Here is a 19,817-nt window from a genome sequence, read left to right as displayed (position 1 = left end):
TAAACATTGATAAATATGTTTGAATTTTGTTATAAACCAATGACAACTAGTTACCATATATAAAAATATATTCTCCGCCAATTTTATGCCCCTGTTCTAGTAGATTCTGTCATTTTTCCTACATTCTAATTTATTGATTTGAGATGAAAAATAAATTCTTTGTCAAAATCGCACAATTACAATTTTTCTCAGTTACCGTTTTTGTTTATCCTTCGTCAACCTTGCACGTGATATCTATATATTTGATGAATTCATAGTCTCGATTATTAGCAACAACTCAATATATTGACGTTTTAAATAGATGCTCAGTTATGAAACTGATGATGTTACGTATATGGATAATACAACATTAAAGCGAGTAAAATAAAAACACGATTTTTCATTTCTTTCCAATGGATAAAGTTTATTAAAATTGGCATACTCTAGAATCAAAAAGAGAACAAACATATGTTCATTTTACATATTAGTTATGTAAATATTCATATATTTATTTTATAGTTACAATTGTGTATGTCGTGCACACTGTAGAACTTAAAATGTAATATTGTTAGTGTGATGAAAATATCAAATTGCTTCTGATATATTTCATAGCATAGTATACAACTATCTTTACTTTACTTCTAGATGCATTCTGCTATTCTCGTAGGCGAATAGCTCATCTCGCGACTGATCAAATAACTTTTATAGAAAATGTAACAAGTTTATTTATTTTTATTTTTTTCATAGTAACAAATTTCCGCATCCGTATGTGCAGTACTTCTCTCTTCTTTGCTGAGAAGATATGAAAAATGAAGGAAAAAGAAACCAAAATATAATGAAAACAAATCTAATGATTGCGGAACGTTAACAATTCAGTCATTCATTGCTAATCCCAGAGCCTGATAAATTCTAACTTTTGGTACTAGTCGTAAAGTTGCAAATTATATCTTCTCAATTTTTTTCTGCTTGCCCAATTCCAACGTAATATGTACATATATGATCGTGATTGATTGAAAACGCCACGAGAAATAAAAACATAATATATTTATTCCGAATAACATGAGACTATAAAGAATATAATATAATTATATTTTCGATCCTTATATTATCTTGTAACACACGGATTACATATTGACTATACCCTACAAACTAAACACTAATCCTGATACGCATGGTTCTTCCCCGACTTCAACTTTATTTTTAGCGAATCTGAGATTACAAATTGAAATTAGACGAATTATTCAAAATGGTTAGACTTGACAAACAACTTCAGCCATATGGAAAATTTCGGTAGAAAGAGAACCATGTATATCACTCATAGAAATAAAATTCTGTTTTATTCTTCTCCAACTTCATTTTTGTTCAATCTTTCTTTCTAAGCAATATGTAGTAAATTTAATTCTATGTGAAAACAGAATATCTTCACTCCTTCTGTATATAGCACAATTATATAGAAATGACGTTCTGTTTACTACAAACAAAGATCCTACGATTAGAGTAGCAAACACACTATAGACATTTGGTCTTGGGCATGCTACCATAATTAAAAAGAATGGCAAAGATTGTAAGGGTTCAGAGTGCATTTACTGACCAGAGCCACATGTCTTTAGATATCCTACTACTGTCAATGTTTCGACACAGTTTAAAGTTGCCTGAAATATGAATTCAACAGGACATGTAACATACACAAGAAAAGGAAAAAAAAATGTTAAAATGAATTGCTCTCCCTAATTTTTCAATTTTCGACTCAGGCCCAGTCTTAAAACCACATAGTACTTGGTTACAATTATCATTTACTTGAATAAGGTATTGAAACGAAATCAAAATGGTACTGCAGCAAAACCACATTCCTCCAAAATCTACACTGCTCGTATAATCATATCGCACTCTATCACGGATTGAATCCATTCCCAACATACCTATACATAAATTATAATAAGGACCTATTTTTAATCTTACTCCAACCACTTATTAACTTACTTTATATTTACACTTGACAAATAGACTTGAGTCTATTTTTCAACTCTCTATCATGGCTGATAGTTCATTATTCAAACAAGGATCTTTGTAAGGTGAATTTAAACTGAGAAGTTTATATTGATAAACCATTATCGGAGGCACGGTGCCAAACCTTTTATACAGTATATTACCTTTCGGTTGGTCTGGTTGCAGGCACAGAACTTTCTACCAAATCGTGCCTTTCTATTGGCGAGTCAGTGAGCGTATAGTCAACGGGATACCTTGTAGAATAGGTTGGCGTTGCCTCGCCCTGTTGTCTAAGTCTTAGGTTCTCGGTTACCTCTGGGTAAAAACTTTGGGATGCCTCCACATTTTGCGACGATTGTTCTCTCCTATCCAAGGTTTGGGAAGAATAGAAACTTTGCGTTGCCTCAGATTCTGGTCTGGCATTATAGTAACTGGGAGTTATACTTTGACTGGAATAACTCGGCGTAGCTTCTTCGGGTGCAAAGTAACTTTGGCTGGCCTCTGAAGCAATGTCTTGGGGAGTAGACTCATAATAACTAGCTGTAACTTCTTCCTGGGGATCTTCTTCAAGTCTAGAATTATTACATTCTTGGTGAACAGATTCATAATAACTTGCTGTTACTTCTTGATGATGCGTGTAATAGCTGGATGGTTCGTTTCTGTGATCCGAACTTTCTGTAACAAAACTTTGTGATGAATTCTCCTCCAACCCTGGCATAGAAATTGGTACTTCATACGAAGTGGATACATTTTGTTCCAGAATGACTTGGTCTTCGTAACTGGATGTAGGTACAGCATCGACGTGAGTCGAGCTGCTGTCAGGATTCAAGCTATAGGATGACGTTGGTATTTCTGGTACACCATTATCGTGAATGCTCGTATGTTCTCCCCTGACTGAAGTATCAGGAATAACGCTGGATGATGCGATATTCAATTCCTCACAGGGTGGTATTTCATAAGATGATGTACTGATGGCACTTTCCTGGTCTTGATCTCGTTCTTGATTTTCAGGTGTCTCCGGAACATAAGAAGAACTCGCAGTTTCATCCTCATTCACTCCAGAGTTATTGGTAGAAATTGAAGAAGTACCGATGCCGTCTGTCCCAATATCGTTAGACTGCGATGGTATATTTCCTTCTTGACTCATTTCAGCATCGGTTTCCATATTTTCTGAGAGACTCTCCAGTTTTTCAACTTCGTAACTTTGAGTCGGAAAACTTTGATCATCCACTAATTCATCGCCAGAATTTCTCTCTTCTTGATTGTGCATAATCTCATTAAAAGATTGTGTTGGCGCATTTCCATGTGTTTCGGTGGAAGTTTCGTAAGACTGGGTGGCTTCATTCTGCTTTGAATCTTCAAAAGACTGAGTGGGAGGCTCTGCAGAAGTGTTGGTTTCATCAATTTCCATTGATTCGTAGGATATTGACTGTGTAGGTTCGGGCGAGTTTTCAGATTTGTTTACTGACTGGCTGGGAATTTCTAAGGAATCACTCGTCATGGTAATATCGAATTGTTCGTAAGATTGGGAGGGTCTCTCTTCACTAGTTTCTGGTACGGATTCTTCAAAGTTTATTTCTGAATCAGCGCTCATTACTTCATGACTGTGTTCTCCCTCAGATGATGCTGTGCCACCTTGAGAAACCTCTAGAACGGATTCTTTATTTTCAACATAAGATGCACTTTCTAGAGCTGGTTCAACATCCATATGTTCCGCTTCGGTGTCATCCAACAATTTGGCAGGCAAAGTGTCGGGTTGATTTTGGACTAATGTATCGTGTTCGTTTGATGTTGCTGTTTGAATATCATTCACAGAGCACGGTTTTTCATCTGCGGTGGATGTTTCCAACAGTTCGTTTAACTTGCTTGGTGGCACTACATCGTACGAAGTACTGGCTTGTATTTCTTTTGAATCGGTTGTTTGAAACTTTGAATGTTCAGATTGTATTTCAACATTTGATTCAGAACTGACTGTACAGGGTTCTTCTATGAGAGGCATACTGGTAGCTTCGATTTCCGAAGCATGTTCTTCGATGTGCATTTCTATCGTCTGTAAATCTTTGCTTTGAATAGTCATTTCTTGATGGTTTTCCTCTTGCGTAACGATTGGCATATCATGAGTTGAAACCAGTTCCTCAGCTGTAACAACTGTTTGTTGCGAGATGAGTTCTTCGCTTGTCGCAGGTACATCATGAGACGTGTAAACATCTTGCGACGAGACGGATACTTCGTGTATTCCCTGTGATTCAACAGTAGATACTGGTATCAATTCTTGAGAGGTAACAGCTGGTTCATCCGAAGTAACAATCATTTCTGAGGTCACAGTCACGTTTTCCGTTACTATGTTCTCTGTGGTTGCAACAGAAGCTTTTGAAACTAACATTTCTGACACAGGTACATCAACAAAACTTGACTCTCCAGCCAACGATGTCTGAATAGCCGTGCTGTAAGGAATATCATCAGCGTATGTGTCATCAATGATTGGCATGGATGGCGTTGTCTGAACTGGAGTCGTTTCCAAAACCATATTCTCTGGAATCGATACAGAATATGAAACGGTCGGTGTTGAGTTTGAACTAGATTGAATATCCTGTGCTTCAATTGTTATATTTTCATCGAGATTAGGTAAAACCAAATATTGCGTTGTAGCAGGAGTCTCGCTATGGCTAATAACACTCGAATTGTCCATTATTTCTCCAATATCTGGCATTGAATTTCCAGGCATTTGAATTTGAGTTGCTCCAGTTGAAATGTATGCAATACTGGGATTGGTGACAGTCAAGGGCAGTTCTAACGACGACGGAATTGTGGCAACTGAAGTTGAAGTTTCAGTTGTCATTGTCATGTTGCTTGGTACCTCCAGTGGTGTCATGATAGGTTGATTCAGAGTCAAGGAAGTTTCTAGAACTGCTGGTGAAGAAATTGGCTCCGTTGGTGGGATAATTGTAGATTGCAAGATTGTCTGATTGATCAGGCTTGTTTGTGTCAGTCCTGTACTCATAACGCTTGCAGTGGAGTTATCCGGAAGTCCGATCTCTTGCTGGAAATCTGTATTTGCAAGAGCAGCAGCCAAAATATCTTGATTTGATGTCTGAATAATTTCAGAACTTGGGAAACTTTCTGATATCATTGTTTGTGGAGAATCACTGACTGTAGATGGAAGATTTGATACACATCCGTTGTCAAATTGTAATACAATATTATCTAACGTTCCTGCTTCTCCTAATGAATTTGGATCTATGTATAGAGTTCTTGTGCCATCAGGATTTTGGGTTGTACCTTCCAAAGACATTAACGTGTTGTTATCTAATGGTTGTATTTGTCCTTGTTCATCTATTGTAACCAAAACGTAAGTTTGAGTCCCATCGCCACTTTCAGTTGGTAAAGCCATTATTTGAGGTTGGACAGCGGCTTTAGGTTCTTCAATTTTTTCAATAACTGGAGTGGTTTGTTCGGAGATTGATGCTTCTGGTTTGGATTCTTCCGTTTGAACTAGTTCTCCAACCATTTCTTGAGCTCTGGGTTTCTTTTCAGCGTCGGTCTGTTCCAGAGTTGGAAGAGATAGTGGTTTGGTAACAGTTGCAGCAAGCGGTGGACTAGATATTGAGTTAAGAGCTGCGTTCAATAAATTTCTTTTCTGTTGACCGCCTCTGACTCCAGCATAACTCTTCGCACTTGCCTTGGTCGCACTTGGACTGTTGCCAGAAATCTGTTTTGTTTGTGCTAACGATTTAGAAATATTTGAAACGTTTGTAACTAATTTCGGCGATGAACTTTGTAATGAAGCATCTTGCATCTTTTGAACCACAATCTTTTGTTGAGTCTTCGATTGACGCCCTGGCGTTCTAGGTATGACAACTTTTTGGACTGTTTGTGTCGAGGAAAGAATCTTTCCTTTCATATGTTGTTGAGGTAAAACAGGAGATGCTTGCTGTGAGCCACTTTGGGCAGCTAAGACTGGCAGCTGTTGAGCTTGTTGATGAGCAAGAGCTTGTTTGATCATTTTTTTTCCAGTTAACAATGTCTTTTGTCCAGTTACGGTATTTTGAAGCAGTATTGTGCTTCCAGGTGATTTTAACGAGCCGAGAACTCTCATCTGTGACGAGGATATTGGAACTTTCTGATTTTTCTGTAAAACAGGTAAGTGCATTTTCTGTTGCACTGTTTGGTACTGAACTTTTGCCCCTTTGCTCGGGCTTTTTGCTGCAATAGCTTTTACTTGCTGACCTGTAATAGGTGTTAACACGGTACCTTTAGAACCAACAATTCCCTGAGTGCTCAAAATGGTTTTGCCAGTCAAAGAATGTGATATGGGTGCCAAAATAGCTCCTTTAGATGTAACAAGGTTTTGCGATGTCAATGGAGACAAAATAGTAGTACCCTTGGTTGTGACTAAAGTTTTCGAACTGATAATGGTTTTACCTGCCAGTGAAGCTGCACTGATTGGAGTGTAAATACCCCCCTTGGTAATAATTCCTTGGGTTAGCGTCCCTAATAGCGTCGATTTTGATACAGCACCAGGAATCTGAGTTAGAACGCCTTTGGCAGACAAGCCTTGAGTACTAATAATTTTCTGTCCCTGTGGTGCTACTTTAGATGTCGTAGGTGATCCTACATCGGTTTTTGGAGCTATAATAGTTTTCGTTGTTAGAACACCTTGTGAGCTAATTGGTGCAAAGATTTGACCCTTGGTGGTCATTATCCTCTGCATTTTGGTTCCTATTGTTTTAGACGTGTTCAAAGGTATCATTTTCGTTTGACCAGACTGTGGTGATGTCAAAATAACCACCTTACCTCCCTGCTGTACAATTTGTGCACTTCCTGAACCTTTTCCTGTAGGGATTGCAATTTTCTGTTGACTTCCTGGTTTCCCTTGGACACTGTATCTTAGTTGTTGACCACCGGCAGTTTGTACAATCACGTATTTACCAGGTTGCCCTTTTTGTGATATTAGTGGTGAGTTTTTTCCAGTTTGGGCATTTTGGAATTTCAAACCTTTAACTCCTCCCGTTAGCGGAGGTACAATAGTTTTAACGCTGGTGATGGTTGGTTTAGCTTTAGCCTTGGTTTTCAAAATTGTAGGAACGCCACTCTTCTTTTTACTTGGTGTTGATTCTAATGTTGACTCGTTGGATGTTTTAAATTGTCCGTGGCTCGGTGACACCAATTGTGTAGTAGGTGTTAGTGAAATAGATGACGTTGATATTGAACTGGACCCAGGTATGAGAGATGTTATAACGACAGGCATCTGTTCAATACTTTCTGGCGTTAAGACATCTTCACTCAGAACAAAAGGCATCGAATTTATATCCAGTTCCATGTCAGCTAAACTTTGCGAGCTTTGTTGAATCAGCTTTTCAGTTACAGGAGTGGCAGAAACACTTTGGGATGTTTGAGCAATCACTTTTTCAGTCTGTGTTTCAATCAAATTAGCCCCTGCTGCTTCTTCAGCTTTCAATGCCTCTAACTTTTGCGTCAATGAAAGATGAGGAGAAGATATTTTCAATGTTTGCCTCAATTTGCTATTTGATGGTAGATTCTCAATTTTCATGATCTTTGTTCTCTGATTATGTTTTGAATCGCCACGTTTGGAAGTGTCAGGCTCTAACTTGTGTTTAGTGCCTCTTGATGGAATTTTTTCAAGTAACTTAGATTTCAATATGTGCATTGGTTCTTTGAGTGAGACACTTTCAATTATCCTGGGTTTTTCTCGCTTTTTCACTGGCATACCACTTACAGAAGTCGGCGATGGAGTGGACATTGATGTTCGAGATGTTTCATCCAATTTTGATACATCTAAACTCAGTACTTTCGAAACATCTTCAACCTTAGCTGGCTGTGCCGGACTCGTTGATCCATCAATGCTTACCTCTGGAGTTTGTTGAATAAGTTCTTGGACACTTGGGTCTTCCAACTTTATATTTGTTTCAGTATTTTCCTCCACAACTACTTCTACGCCTCGGAAATCGCTGACAGCAGAAGCAATCGAAATATTTGCAGCTTGCAAAATTTCTTCAGACTTTTCTAGCGCTTCTTTACCATCAACTGATTCATTTTCTACATCTTGTGTCATAGCTTGAGTAACAGATACAATATTAACGTTATCGACATCGATATTGAGTTTCTTATCAACCGATTTTTTACTTTTTTTCCCCCTACCCACAGTGATTTCAATTTCATCGATGATCATTTTTTTGTCATGTTTTAAATTATCGATATGCAAGGTTTTCAAGAATGCCTCTTGAAAAGTATTTATGGGTTTCTCTTCAGTTGATCCATCTTTATCTTTCTTCGATTTTGCACCAGTTTCTGGGGTAAATTTACCTTTGTAGCGGGTTTGCATCGATGATCTCTTTGGAGGAGTGTCAGTTGTAGTTTTTGGAAGTTCTTCCGGTACTAATTCTATTTCCAATTCATTCTTATCATCTTTTTGCAAGGTTTCTTCCAATTTCACATTCATATCACTTTGTTTAACTGTTTGAGAACTGATTTCCTCGTTCTCATCCGTAACAGTATTCCGTTCTATTGTTACATCAGGATGTGTATCTAATTTCTGTTTACTGATCAAATCATCTGAGTTCAGAGCTTCTTCTACTTCTGACATTGATTCTTTTGAAGGATTGATTTCATCTTGTGAAGTAGCTATTTCTTGCTCTACCACTACTTTCTCCATCAAAGTAACTGTTTCACTTTCGTCAACTCTCGTGATTTCAATTTCCGTTTCGTCAATCTTATCTCTTTTCTTTTCAGGCTCAGGTTGTGTAACAATTTTCTCTACTGAAGTATCATTGTCAAAAAAATCGCTCTGTGACATTTCAAATTTTTTTATCTGTGATTTCTTTGGAGGCAATGTTTCCAGGGGTATTTTGGAAATATCAGTATTTTGTGAACCATCCGTCTTTTGCTCAACAAATTCAGTGACTAGTTTATCTATTTTAGATTCTGTTCCTTCTAGTAAATTACGGTTAATTAATTCGGCTGCAGCATCCATTGATTGAGGTGGTGCCAGACTTGACTCTGATACATCTGCAGCACCACTTGGCAGTGTTGATTCTTCGGATTTCTCATCAACGGTAACTCGCTCATCATTTAAATCAGGTTCCTTTGAAATATCTGTCACTGACAATACAGTTGGTTTTGTTGATTCTTCGAATAGTTCCACATGAATTTTTGATGAAATTCCACGATCTTCTGTCGGATCTTCTGGAGTCTCCACTAACTTTTTGTCAAATTCACTTGAATTTTCATCAATTTCAGTTTTCTCACCCAGTTTTTTGGGCACCTCTTCAGATTTTGACAAGATTTCGTCATCTACAATAGAATCTGCAAGTTCTTCTGTTAGTTTATCATCAATTTCCATTGACTTTTCAACAACCACTGACGATTTTTTATTCGGTCCTGAAGGTCTTCTACCTTTCTTCGCCCTTTTTTTCGGATTATTTAGTTTTTCTTCAAAATTCAATGATTTGTCATCAAGTTCAGACTGGCTGTCATCATTTGATGTCCTGTGATCAGTATGTAGCAGTATTGCATCAGTTTTCGAACTTTTCCTGCCAGACCTACGTTTCCTTCCAAATTGAGAAATGTCAACATCAGAATCTACAGCCTTCATATCCTCATTCTCGGTCTTTTTTGCTGTCACGAAAAAATCTTCAGTGAGCTCCTCGACCTTATTCGAAGATTCCAATGTTACTTTGTCTATTTCGATAGATTTGCTTTCATCAATTTCATTAGTACGAACCATTTTTTTATCAGAAATTAGGTTCTTTCTGGGCCTCCCACGACGCTTCTTAACTAGTACTGGTGATGTTTCATTGGTTTCCATCTGTATTTCTTCAGCTTCTAGATCGTCAATTGTAGTTGAAGATTGATTCTTCTCGGTATCAGTTGATATAATTTCCAATGAGATTTTACTTTGCCTACTGTCAGATTCTATCTTCTTTGAAACTGGTTCTTCTTTTTCTATTGACGAATTTTCTGGTTCTTCGTTGATATCCATTGATATCTTTGGTTGTTCTGTTAATACCTCAACAGACTTTGTTGTCAGACTGGTTTCGTCATACGGAGAATCTTCTTCTTTTTCAACTTCGAATATTTCAACAATCTCTAGCTCAGTTTGACAGATATTGACGTCCATCTTTTCTTGTCTCGTTTCAGAATCTGGAAAAGAATGATCAATTTCTCCACTCTCTTGAGAATGTTTCAATGTATCTCCATGACCAGTCGCTGCTTCTTGGTCTTTGTAATTTTTAACATCATTTTGTTGATCATTTTTCAAAGCTTGACTCATTTCAAATTCTTTGATAATTTCCTTCTTCAAGGACAAATTTTTGTCACCAAATACTCTAGGTATTTTTCGTACAGGGGGTATCGCAGGCTCAGGCAAATCTTCCTCATCAAAGTCAAAACACGACAGTTTCGACTTTTTATCATCTTTTTCACATCCAGTCTTTTTGTCACTTTTTACAGAACTTGACAATTTGTCGTCCGTTTCTGAGCTCAGATTTTTACCTTCTTTCTCTAACACTAATAGTTCTGTATTTAGATCAGCATACGATTTTTTTTCGTCTCTACCAGTACTCTGTGTTTCTGACAGAAATGGCTTAGTTTTTTTTGTCTTGTGACCTGGTGAATCTGCACTCAACGCAATTGCAGACAAAGATTCAGTTTCATTTAGTATTTTCTTTGCTTCTGATAGAATTTTCTCATTCTCATCAACTTCTTCAATATCTTCGTGAGGAGAAAGTTCGGTAGTCCCGAAATTTCGCTGAGATTTTTGAGGAGAAATGTCTAACGATGACGTATCAGCGGATTTATTGAAATCAGAGCCCATTTCAGTATCTGATTCATCTTGCCAGTCAGCCAACAACTTTTCACGCAGTTGTGGGTCAGGTTTCTTCTTCTTACTTGCTTTTTCTATATGTTTTGTGGACTTTCGTTTTCCTGATTCTGGTGCAATCTCTTTTCTGGCTTTGTTAGATTCTCCCTTGTCTTTCTTCGTGTACTTTCTCTTTGGAGTATCACTTTCACTAAGTTTTGCTTTTGGTTGTGAATATGTTTTAACTTTAGTTGCTATTGGTGTTGAGTTACCAGAACTGTGAGTTTTGTTGTGCAAAATAATAACGTTGAGGCGAGAAGAGGTAAAGCTGCACACATAGCAAGTGTATTGTGGGGAACCTCCACTGTTTGATGGTGTCGAAGAAAGGCTTGGTGGTTGGTGTCGAATTCTAACCTCGTGATCACTTTCCTTCAAAAATCGTGGATGTGTAATTTTCCTAGATGGCGTATCTGAAGAGCTTCCACTATCATTGCGTCTCTCTCTGCTCCCATCTTCACGGTCTCGTTTCTTTTTTGGAACCTTCTTTTCTCCAAACAGAGCTGATATATCTGGTTTTTGTTGGCGTGTAAACTTATGGCTTGATATTATATCTGCATCACCTCCTGTCAACTTCTCAGCCATTTCCACATCTCCAGGGAATTTGTCCATGTAACTCGATCCATCTTTACTCTTGGTTCTGTATTTATCTGTGAATAATGACACGAGTTATTAGTTATAGTTTAGAATAGGTTTGATTTCGTAAATTTATTCTATATTTCAGTTTCATGCACCTGAGTAAATGTTAGCTCATGTTATACTCATTGAAGGGGATTGCTTATGCCGAGGGCAGGAGCTATTCTCCTGCCCTCGACAGATAATAATCAAAAAGTTCTAACAGTTGATGAAAGCTTGGAGAAAACTTGGTTTTAATTTTAAATCTAGTGAAAAGAAAATGTCTAAGTTTCAAAATAAATATATCTTAAATTCCTTCCATCAAAGTTGGTAGCTGCAAGGGATGCACCTTTTCAATACTCAATCGTTACTGCATTCGATGAAACTAGTCAAGGGGTTTGAATTCATGTGAATAGGAATAACACGTGACATCCATCGATGGAATTAGTTGAAGAAACATACCTAAGCCTTTTTTGATGAAATCGTCCTTCAATGTGCAGTTGTATTTGTAAATTTGTTGATAATTCTTCACATATTCACTGAAATAATAAATGACATTGATAAAGTACTAAATTTTAATTTGTGATTAATCTTAGATTAATGAAAGTTAAAGTGAATTGTAAAAGAAAATTTCTACATGTGAGTAATTTCCATGATGAATAGTAAATATTTTACACTGATATTTCAAAACAAGACAGCGAAAATTGTGAGAAATACATTATGGAAAAACAGGATTTAGTTGAATAATGAGTCTTGTAGTTCTCCATTTATAGATAAAAGTTGAAGTAAGACAATAAAAATAACAGCAACTCACTATGTATCTTCTTGAAAAAATTTCACAGCTGCGATAATAGGTTTTTTCTTCAATTCTTCCTGAATATCTTCAGGTAAATTATGTACGCTTGTTACTTGACCAGGCCACCACGAGGCCCCAAGCTTAACCCATACAACATCCCCATCCAAGTAACTGATCTCTGTCTGTTCGCACATCTTGACGTCGTCTCTTACTCAACTGTATTCAGTCATAGAGTTAAGTCTGGATATATGACAGTATTAGCGTAGTTCCGTATATTTATTTGTACCGAATAACTAAGGCTTGCTGTTCCAACATCTGTTTATGCAAGTTGTAGCATAACATCAGCAGAAGTTTTAACTAATTATTATTCTTTAATGATATTCTTGCGCCTATTGCCTAAAAATTGAACAATTACTCATCAATAATGTGATACGTTGATAGATATTTTATTGCACTGAACAAAAGATTGTATTATAGTCAATCTTACGCTGTCAAAAAAAAAAGCAAGTTTGAAATATAGATAAGCTAGTACGTTTAAGAGATGCTTTTCAAAATAGAAAAAGTCATTATCTTGATACGACAAAGTTTGCAAAGTATTGAACAGTTGAACCATGAATTGCAAGGTATTGAACACAGCGCAGTTTCTGCGGTACGATTATTCAGATTTGTATGAGGTGGATACCTCAATATTCTTACCCTACGTGAGACGAATACGTGTGCACAACATTCCGGTGTAATGGCCGGTGCGAAGTTATGGGTCGTGAACTATGAAAGGGTGCACGATTAGCACTCGATAGCACAAAAAATATGTATGTTGAACCGATTGAAAGCGGGATAATGGATTACTGTTCAGTTTTTAAAATAGTCAAGTTATTCACTGTTTGCAGGGGAGGTAATTCGGAGCGATGAGGTACGGGTCAGGGGGAGGGAGGAGGGGGGTTGCCCTCCTTCTGCTTCGTAGATGATCGTCCACAACGGCGGGATTTCCTAGACGTGGTTACGTTTCTCGTCTTGATTCTGCAACGATAATGATAAATAAAGGTTTCTGGTATAAAAATCAGGTCGATAACCTCGGATGATATTGCGAAACGTAGGTAGGTGAATAGTACAGCGGTAATGAAGACGTACGTGAATGAGAAATGTCCAAGGCACCTCAGCGTTTGTATGCACGGGCATTTTATGGAGGCGACCGAGCGTTTGCCGCCTTGACTTCGTTCGTGAAAATCTACCGAAAGTCGTTCACATCCAAATTCGTAAGCGTCCCGATGTATCAGGACGTCCGCACCATCCACACCACTACACTTGTTGTGTGACCGTGACGTTTTCGCACCAGAATTCACGAATAAACAGGTAATGCAGTTCCCCAATCGGCGCTTATCCGACGTACATATTTTAGTTTTCCCGACATGCAACGGGACTCGATGCTTCGCCACTTTCAACCAGGCCTACCACACCCCACGTTGCACCGCACCTTTCTCTTCAAATTTATCCTGCGAATTTTCAAATTTCCACACACTTTTCTGTTTATATGTCAAGACTTATCACTCTATTTGTGCAATTTTCTATTATTTTATTAATTTCTCACGTTTCGTAGACGCATCTACGGGCACTATCTGATTACGTGGTAAATATCATTCAAGTAAGAAATGATTTCCTGGCACGTAACGGTGGCCCTCCTCTGTATTGAAGATTTATCGTCTGCGACTTAGTTTCGGTAAATGGCATAATTGGAAATAGGTATTTGAAGGGAAAATAATGATCTCTTGTTAGAAAGTAACGAGAAATAATGAGTATTTTACAGGTGTTTGTATAAAATTTGAAAAACAACAATTGGCCACCCTGACGTTGCGAGGCGATTGTTCGTGTTCCTTCAATGCTGTGTCGCCACTGTTCTTATCGGCGTTCACACTTCACTTCCGGTCTGCTGTTGCCCTACGACGCTTTTCCTTTTTTCTTTTAAATATACCTACGTATTCAGTGCATTCCAACGTCTCTGAACGAGCGTAAAATAATATTTACATACAACAAGGTGCCAGGAATAAAATACATTCGACTGTCGTTTATAGTCGCGAGAGTTTCGTTCGATACGAATCCCAAGTGTTGAATCAAGTACAGCGATACTCTCGTACATTTTCTATAACAATTGCATTCGCCTTTCGTAGGTATAACGTACCTAGTAAATACGAGTAAATACCATAAGAATGGCGACTGCCGTCCCTTCACGGTTTGCTGTCTTGAGTATGGAGGATGATGATTACAAGCCGAAAAAGAGCCAGAAAACTACGGTCAAAACTACAAATACAAAAAATAAACATGACAAATCTGCAGCTACCTCAAAACAACAACCTAAAAAAGACGAGAAAAAAAAACAGAGCAAGGTACAGCCAAGCCATAGCGCACATTTTTCTAGCCGGCTCTAGTTGTCAAATGTTATCGCTAATGCACAGCGGGAAAATTCAATGTCATGAAACCTTGAATGTTTTTACTCTTTTATTTTAGAACTGCGGAGTTCGAATCATCTGATTATTCTGACTATGATTGAAAATTTTTATTTCTTAAGTAGCTGTATTTCCGAGCTATACTATATTTGTTTTTGTTTTTTATTTTTTTTGTCACAATGACACTTTGTAAGCAAATTACCTGACACTATCCAGAATTTTATACATTATTGTATTCAATTTACAGGGAAAGAAAAATAAAAACAATGAGGATCGTCAATGGGAGCAGTGGAAACAAAAAGATTCAATGGTAATCATCAAATATGGATATTACAAGTTTTCATTCATTCATCATAATTAATAGGGGAAAAAAATGGTTTTTAATTATTTTCACAATTAGTTTGTCACTCTTGTGGAAACCGACACAGATTATTGAATGTTTGTAATTTTTTTACGTAAATCCAAAGGGATATCTTGCTTTGATAAGCTTATAATAAGGTATCAAAAGCAGACTAAATAACCTATTTTATTGACAATTTAAAGGCTGTCGAGGAAACATACGAGCAAGAGCTGCATCAGGCGATATTGTTATCGAAGCTAGCGTACGAGGCACAAGTAGATACTACAGGTAAAGCTAAAGAAGACTCGGAACAATCGAAGAAAAACTTGAACGGCAAAAAGTCCAAGAAAGCTACGATGTCTCTGGAAGAATTCAACAACCTGGGGGCAACACCTGCGCCAAATACAGATTCTGCCCCTGAGAGTGGAGATTGTAAACCTAAAGAATCAGATGTTGAATTTTTTGACAGGATCAAAAAGGAAACGATGAGTGAAATTACCAGAGAGAAAGAAAAGGACATATTAAAATCAAGGCAGAATCAAATTGATGAAGATATAACCTCAGCTCAGTTAAGGGTCGAGGTGGAAAAGAGAGATGAATTAGTTGCGCAATTGAAAGATGAAGTTCAAACACTGAAAGATGAATTAAGACAAGTCAAAAAAAGAAATAAGAAACTCTACGAAATTTTATCTCAAGGGGAAAGTGAGTAACATTTAATCTCGTGGCATAATGTTCATTTTGCGAAATTTCTCTGGTAAACAGTGTCAAATTGTTATAATGATGAAATTGATGGAAGAATATTACTCAAAATACAATTAATAGTGAAAATAGTTCATTCTGACAAACCTAATTCTTACTTTAACATTCTTTGGAATAATTGCTATACTGCTCATGATTGCACTCAAGAGTAGTTGACGAAATAAAATATGACACTTTTCCAACAGTGAAGGACAAAGCATCGGTGTTGGTCGAGGTTGCCAAACTTCAAGAAATTCGTGACGAATTAACAACCGAAGTGGCATCTCTTCATGCACTACTCGAACAGGAAAGATCAAAAACCAGAGCTTCCAGCGCAGATCCAAAGACGACTAAGCAAACTGTAAGTATCTGAAATATGCATTATTAAGAAAAATTCCAATGTACTGTAATATCAATGGAGTGTTTAATTTGATGGGAATATTCATTCTTGTAAAAAGTGCTAAAACTTTTTTCTTTGATTTCCAGAATAAAAAGAGGCCTGCAAGTGAAAATGCTTGAATTATCTATCTGCCAGCACGTTGAATAATGTCATTGTGATCCATTAACTGTGAATGTAATTGTGATGAAGGAAGGTTATTCAATGTAAGACTATTGGAAAAATGAAGTAAAAAAGAACCCGTACCAGAAGCATTGATAATGTTTGTTTAGAGTAAGAAAATTTATTTAGATCGTCGTTTTTATAAACACCAAAATTGAAAACCTCAACTATTTAAAGATAGGAGGTACGCTATCAAAATGAGATTTATGTTATGGCGAGACCAAGAGTAATATTCTATTTTGTTCAATTTTTTAATTTTAATCCTTGTTTTCAATAAAGTTTATGCCATAGCAAACATATTTCTCGTAATTATCATACTGATTGTTATACATATACATACATATTTATAGTGACGTATCAGAGGAAAACAATCTGTCTTACATGCTCTTCTACTTTCTGTCGAACCGATGCAGTCACTTTATAACAAAGTACTCACAGACTTTTTCCCTCTGAACGGCAAGTTACTGAAAAGTATTATTTGGGATATTTTGTAATAAAAATATTATATGTAACGTAATTTTATCGACCATCGTTAAATCGATGCCTTTGCACACTGCCCTGCCCATCCTTTTGTACCTATTTCGTGCGATTACACAAATTTCAACTACAATGTCAGGGTTTGGAGAGCTGTGAAAAAATTTACAAAACTTTGTGAGACTGCGATTTAAACTGTGCGTACATTTCATAATCAATTAATCGAGTGTAAATTAAAGCCAGTCAGTAAAAAAAGGACAGAAATTTTAATTGTACATAATCGATACCTGTAAAATACCAGGTTAATTTTTTTTTTTTTGTCAAACGTGCTTGGAAGAAGACTTTAACAAAGAATTTAACAAAATTTTGAATCGTGCATCTGCGGTGCAACAAAGTATGCATGCGAGTATCATTTACCTAAATTGGCCTCTCATTTCTCTGCATTTACCAAAAATTTTTCGGTCACCGACACACTTCCACCCTTTCCATCTTCTACATATACTCGCTATTCAGACTTAGCTTCATCCGGATTATACGGCCAGAGACTTTTATGGAAATTCGCTTTTTTCACCAGCTTTTTGTGCTTTTGGTTATCCGCAGTGATTTCTTTTCATTTCTACTTTACTGACAACTTTAATCTTAATTTTTTTCTTCATTTCATTCGCGCTACTTCAACGATCTCTGTTCTCGATGTATCCACATCAAATCAATGCAATTTGTCTTACCCTGCAACGCTCACCATTGCATTGAATAGTTCACGACGAATAAAACGAAATTAATTATGTGAGAAATTTTCATACATATATTATATCATCTCGCAATCATTCCACAACGTCTAAATTCTATGCGAGATGAATCATGTCATTCCATCCATTGAAACGTACTAATTTATTCCGTTCGTTGTATCGGGGTATTGAGCATCCATTCAACTCTCCGTTGAAATCTTGACCAATAAAAGGAGCATTAGCGCTAAGTGGGCGCCTCCTCTTCGGTTCTAGTCCTGTTTGTCGGAGAGGACGAGGGCTGAAACGAGCTTGCGGTATAGGGTGGGGTTCAGCGGAAGTTACGAACGTCCAACAAGCCCGCACAATTGAATTGACAAGCTTTTTCCGGAGCGTCTTTCACGACTCCACTTTGAGGAATGATTTCTGAAATTGACTCGGTTTCTGCAAATATCTTTGATTTTTTTCATCGCCATCAGTACGAGCAAGAATGAATCGAAAGTGATCCTTTCGTTTCTCGTTCAATAAAAACTATACTCTCTGTTTTATTTTATTCCAGTTGACACGAAATTGAACCACAGTTCACGTCTATCTCGATTTTATTAAGATCAATGAAAGAAAAATTGACGAACATTAATCGTATGACTTTAGATCTAATACTTTTCCGGCATTTGTGGGTTTTAAATTGTCTAAGTATAAAAGAGGGTTTTAGACTTGTTCTAACCGGGCCCCGGTTTATCTCTGTCACTCTGTAAGGGTGTTTGCCTTCATGGGGGGTCGACAGGGAGGCCGTAGGGGCGGAAAGTATGGCAGACGTGGTGGGGATTCATTATCCGTCAGTCTATTGTCATTCCTGTAGGCCGTGGCGAGATTTTCCCGGCTGGTGACTGGGCTGGACCTCGTCTCTTTAGCGTCCGTATTCGTATCTCCAGGGACGCAGGTTGAAACACAAAAATTCACCGATTCGGTACTTATGCTAACGATAAGAATCCTCGCATCTAATTCCATTTAGTTATCAATTATTCAGACAGACAATATTGAAGATTTTTCATTTCAAATGATTCGGTTGTACAATTGACGGAATAATATATGGACAAAATTCATGTGATAAGAAAATTTCATGGCATTTTTAGAGAGAGAAAAAAAAAATTGTACTTCTTGGTAAAATAATTAGTTTATTCGCAACAAGGTATTAAAGCAAACTTAACGAGTTGAAAGCAAGTATCGTGCGACCTCACATCACCCTTGCTAAAGTAGGTTCATCTGTACAGAATATCAAAAACAGTTAAATTGAGTGGCATTTAATTTTCGTATTTATCGTTGGTAATGGAGATGCAAAAATACGAACTACAGTTATTAGAAAATAAGTTTACACTGATATGTGAGAAGTAAGAATTTTTTCGGGAGAAACTTTCCCATTAATATTTTGCCTCAAAACCACACGGAGAAAATAAAAGAGCAGATTTTACTGACAACTGCAGGAAAAGCGTGCCAAAAGAAAATTTTTTTTTTGCAAAACATACTTCATAAAGTGCAGGATTTACTCTAGAAACAATGAAAATCACTGTGTGTATTTTTAGTAAAAAATATAGTTGACATGAGTACCTTGACGCGTTCCTCATTTCGTGCAGTTTTCAGAAAAATCTGTTCTTTTCTTCTCTCCATGCATTCTTCAAAAACTCGCGATTATTTGAAGACGATTATCACTATCCGCGATTCGATAGTTTCGCAAAACTCCTGTTGTGAAAATAAAATAATCCTTCGTGGGGTGAATCTTTTTGCGCATAATTCACGTGCTGTGCAAATACAAGTATCGAAAGACGTTTGTAAAAAGCAAGGTATATCATTGTATGATTATAGATATACTTATCTGTTCCTCTACATACCTATAATGTATATCATTTTATAAACAAGTGTCTCGACAAGACGCGCTTGCACTGTCGGTGTTTTTTTTATCTCTCTCTCTCTCTCTCTCGCTCTCTTTTTGTTCGGAGGCCTGCATCGTCTCTCAACGGTGAAGCCGATATTGCGCCTCGTATTTGGAATACGTATGTATGTATGCCTCACTGAGCAAAGTACTGCTGTATGATGTTGGTACGTATGTATGTACATAAGTAAGCACTGCAGAATGGAACGTACCTATGTATGTATATTTTCCGATTACAAAGAGATTTTAACGATGAAACGCACAGTTACTTGCAAGTTCTCGATTACCAGTGATATATATATTTCAACTTAAATGCAGAAATTTCCGTTTTTCCTTTATTGCAGCAGCACATTTTCGACAGTCGGATG

General features: G+C 37.1%; 2 protein-coding genes across 2 annotated transcripts; one reads left to right on the top strand and one right to left on the bottom strand.

Annotated features, from left to right (window-relative positions):
• Positions 1–375: 375 nt before the first annotated feature.
• On the bottom strand, positions 376–13,641 carry LOC124413449 (mucin-17-like). Its single transcript, XM_046894032.1, has 5 exons — positions 13,380–13,641; positions 13,130–13,268; positions 12,270–12,467; positions 11,918–11,994; positions 376–11,490 (listed from the first exon to the last, which is right to left on the bottom strand). Exons 3-5 carry the CDS (start codon positions 12,443–12,445, stop codon positions 2,126–2,128), a joined length of 9,618 nt encoding a protein of 3,205 aa, XP_046749988.1. The 5' UTR covers positions 12,446–12,467; positions 13,130–13,268; positions 13,380–13,641; the 3' UTR covers positions 376–2,125.
• A 517-nt stretch (positions 13,642–14,158) lies between these two features.
• On the top strand, positions 14,159–16,843 carry LOC124413450 (G kinase-anchoring protein 1-like). The gene is made up of 6 exons (XM_046894033.1): positions 14,159–14,284; positions 14,419–14,629; positions 14,937–14,999; positions 15,233–15,731; positions 15,974–16,128; positions 16,254–16,843. Exons 2-6 carry the CDS (start codon positions 14,453–14,455, stop codon positions 16,284–16,286), a joined length of 927 nt encoding a protein of 308 aa, XP_046749989.1. The 5' UTR covers positions 14,159–14,284; positions 14,419–14,452; the 3' UTR covers positions 16,287–16,843.
• The last annotated feature ends 2,974 nt before the right edge of the window (positions 16,844–19,817 follow it).

Source organism: Diprion similis, chromosome 12 (genome assembly GCF_021155765.1).
Source record: "Diprion similis isolate iyDipSimi1 chromosome 12, iyDipSimi1.1, whole genome shotgun sequence".
NCBI classification, from domain to species: Eukaryota; Metazoa; Arthropoda; class Insecta; order Hymenoptera; family Diprionidae; genus Diprion; species Diprion similis.
Note: the sequence above shows the minus strand (reverse complement) of the source record. Positions and strands in the feature narration are given on the sequence as shown.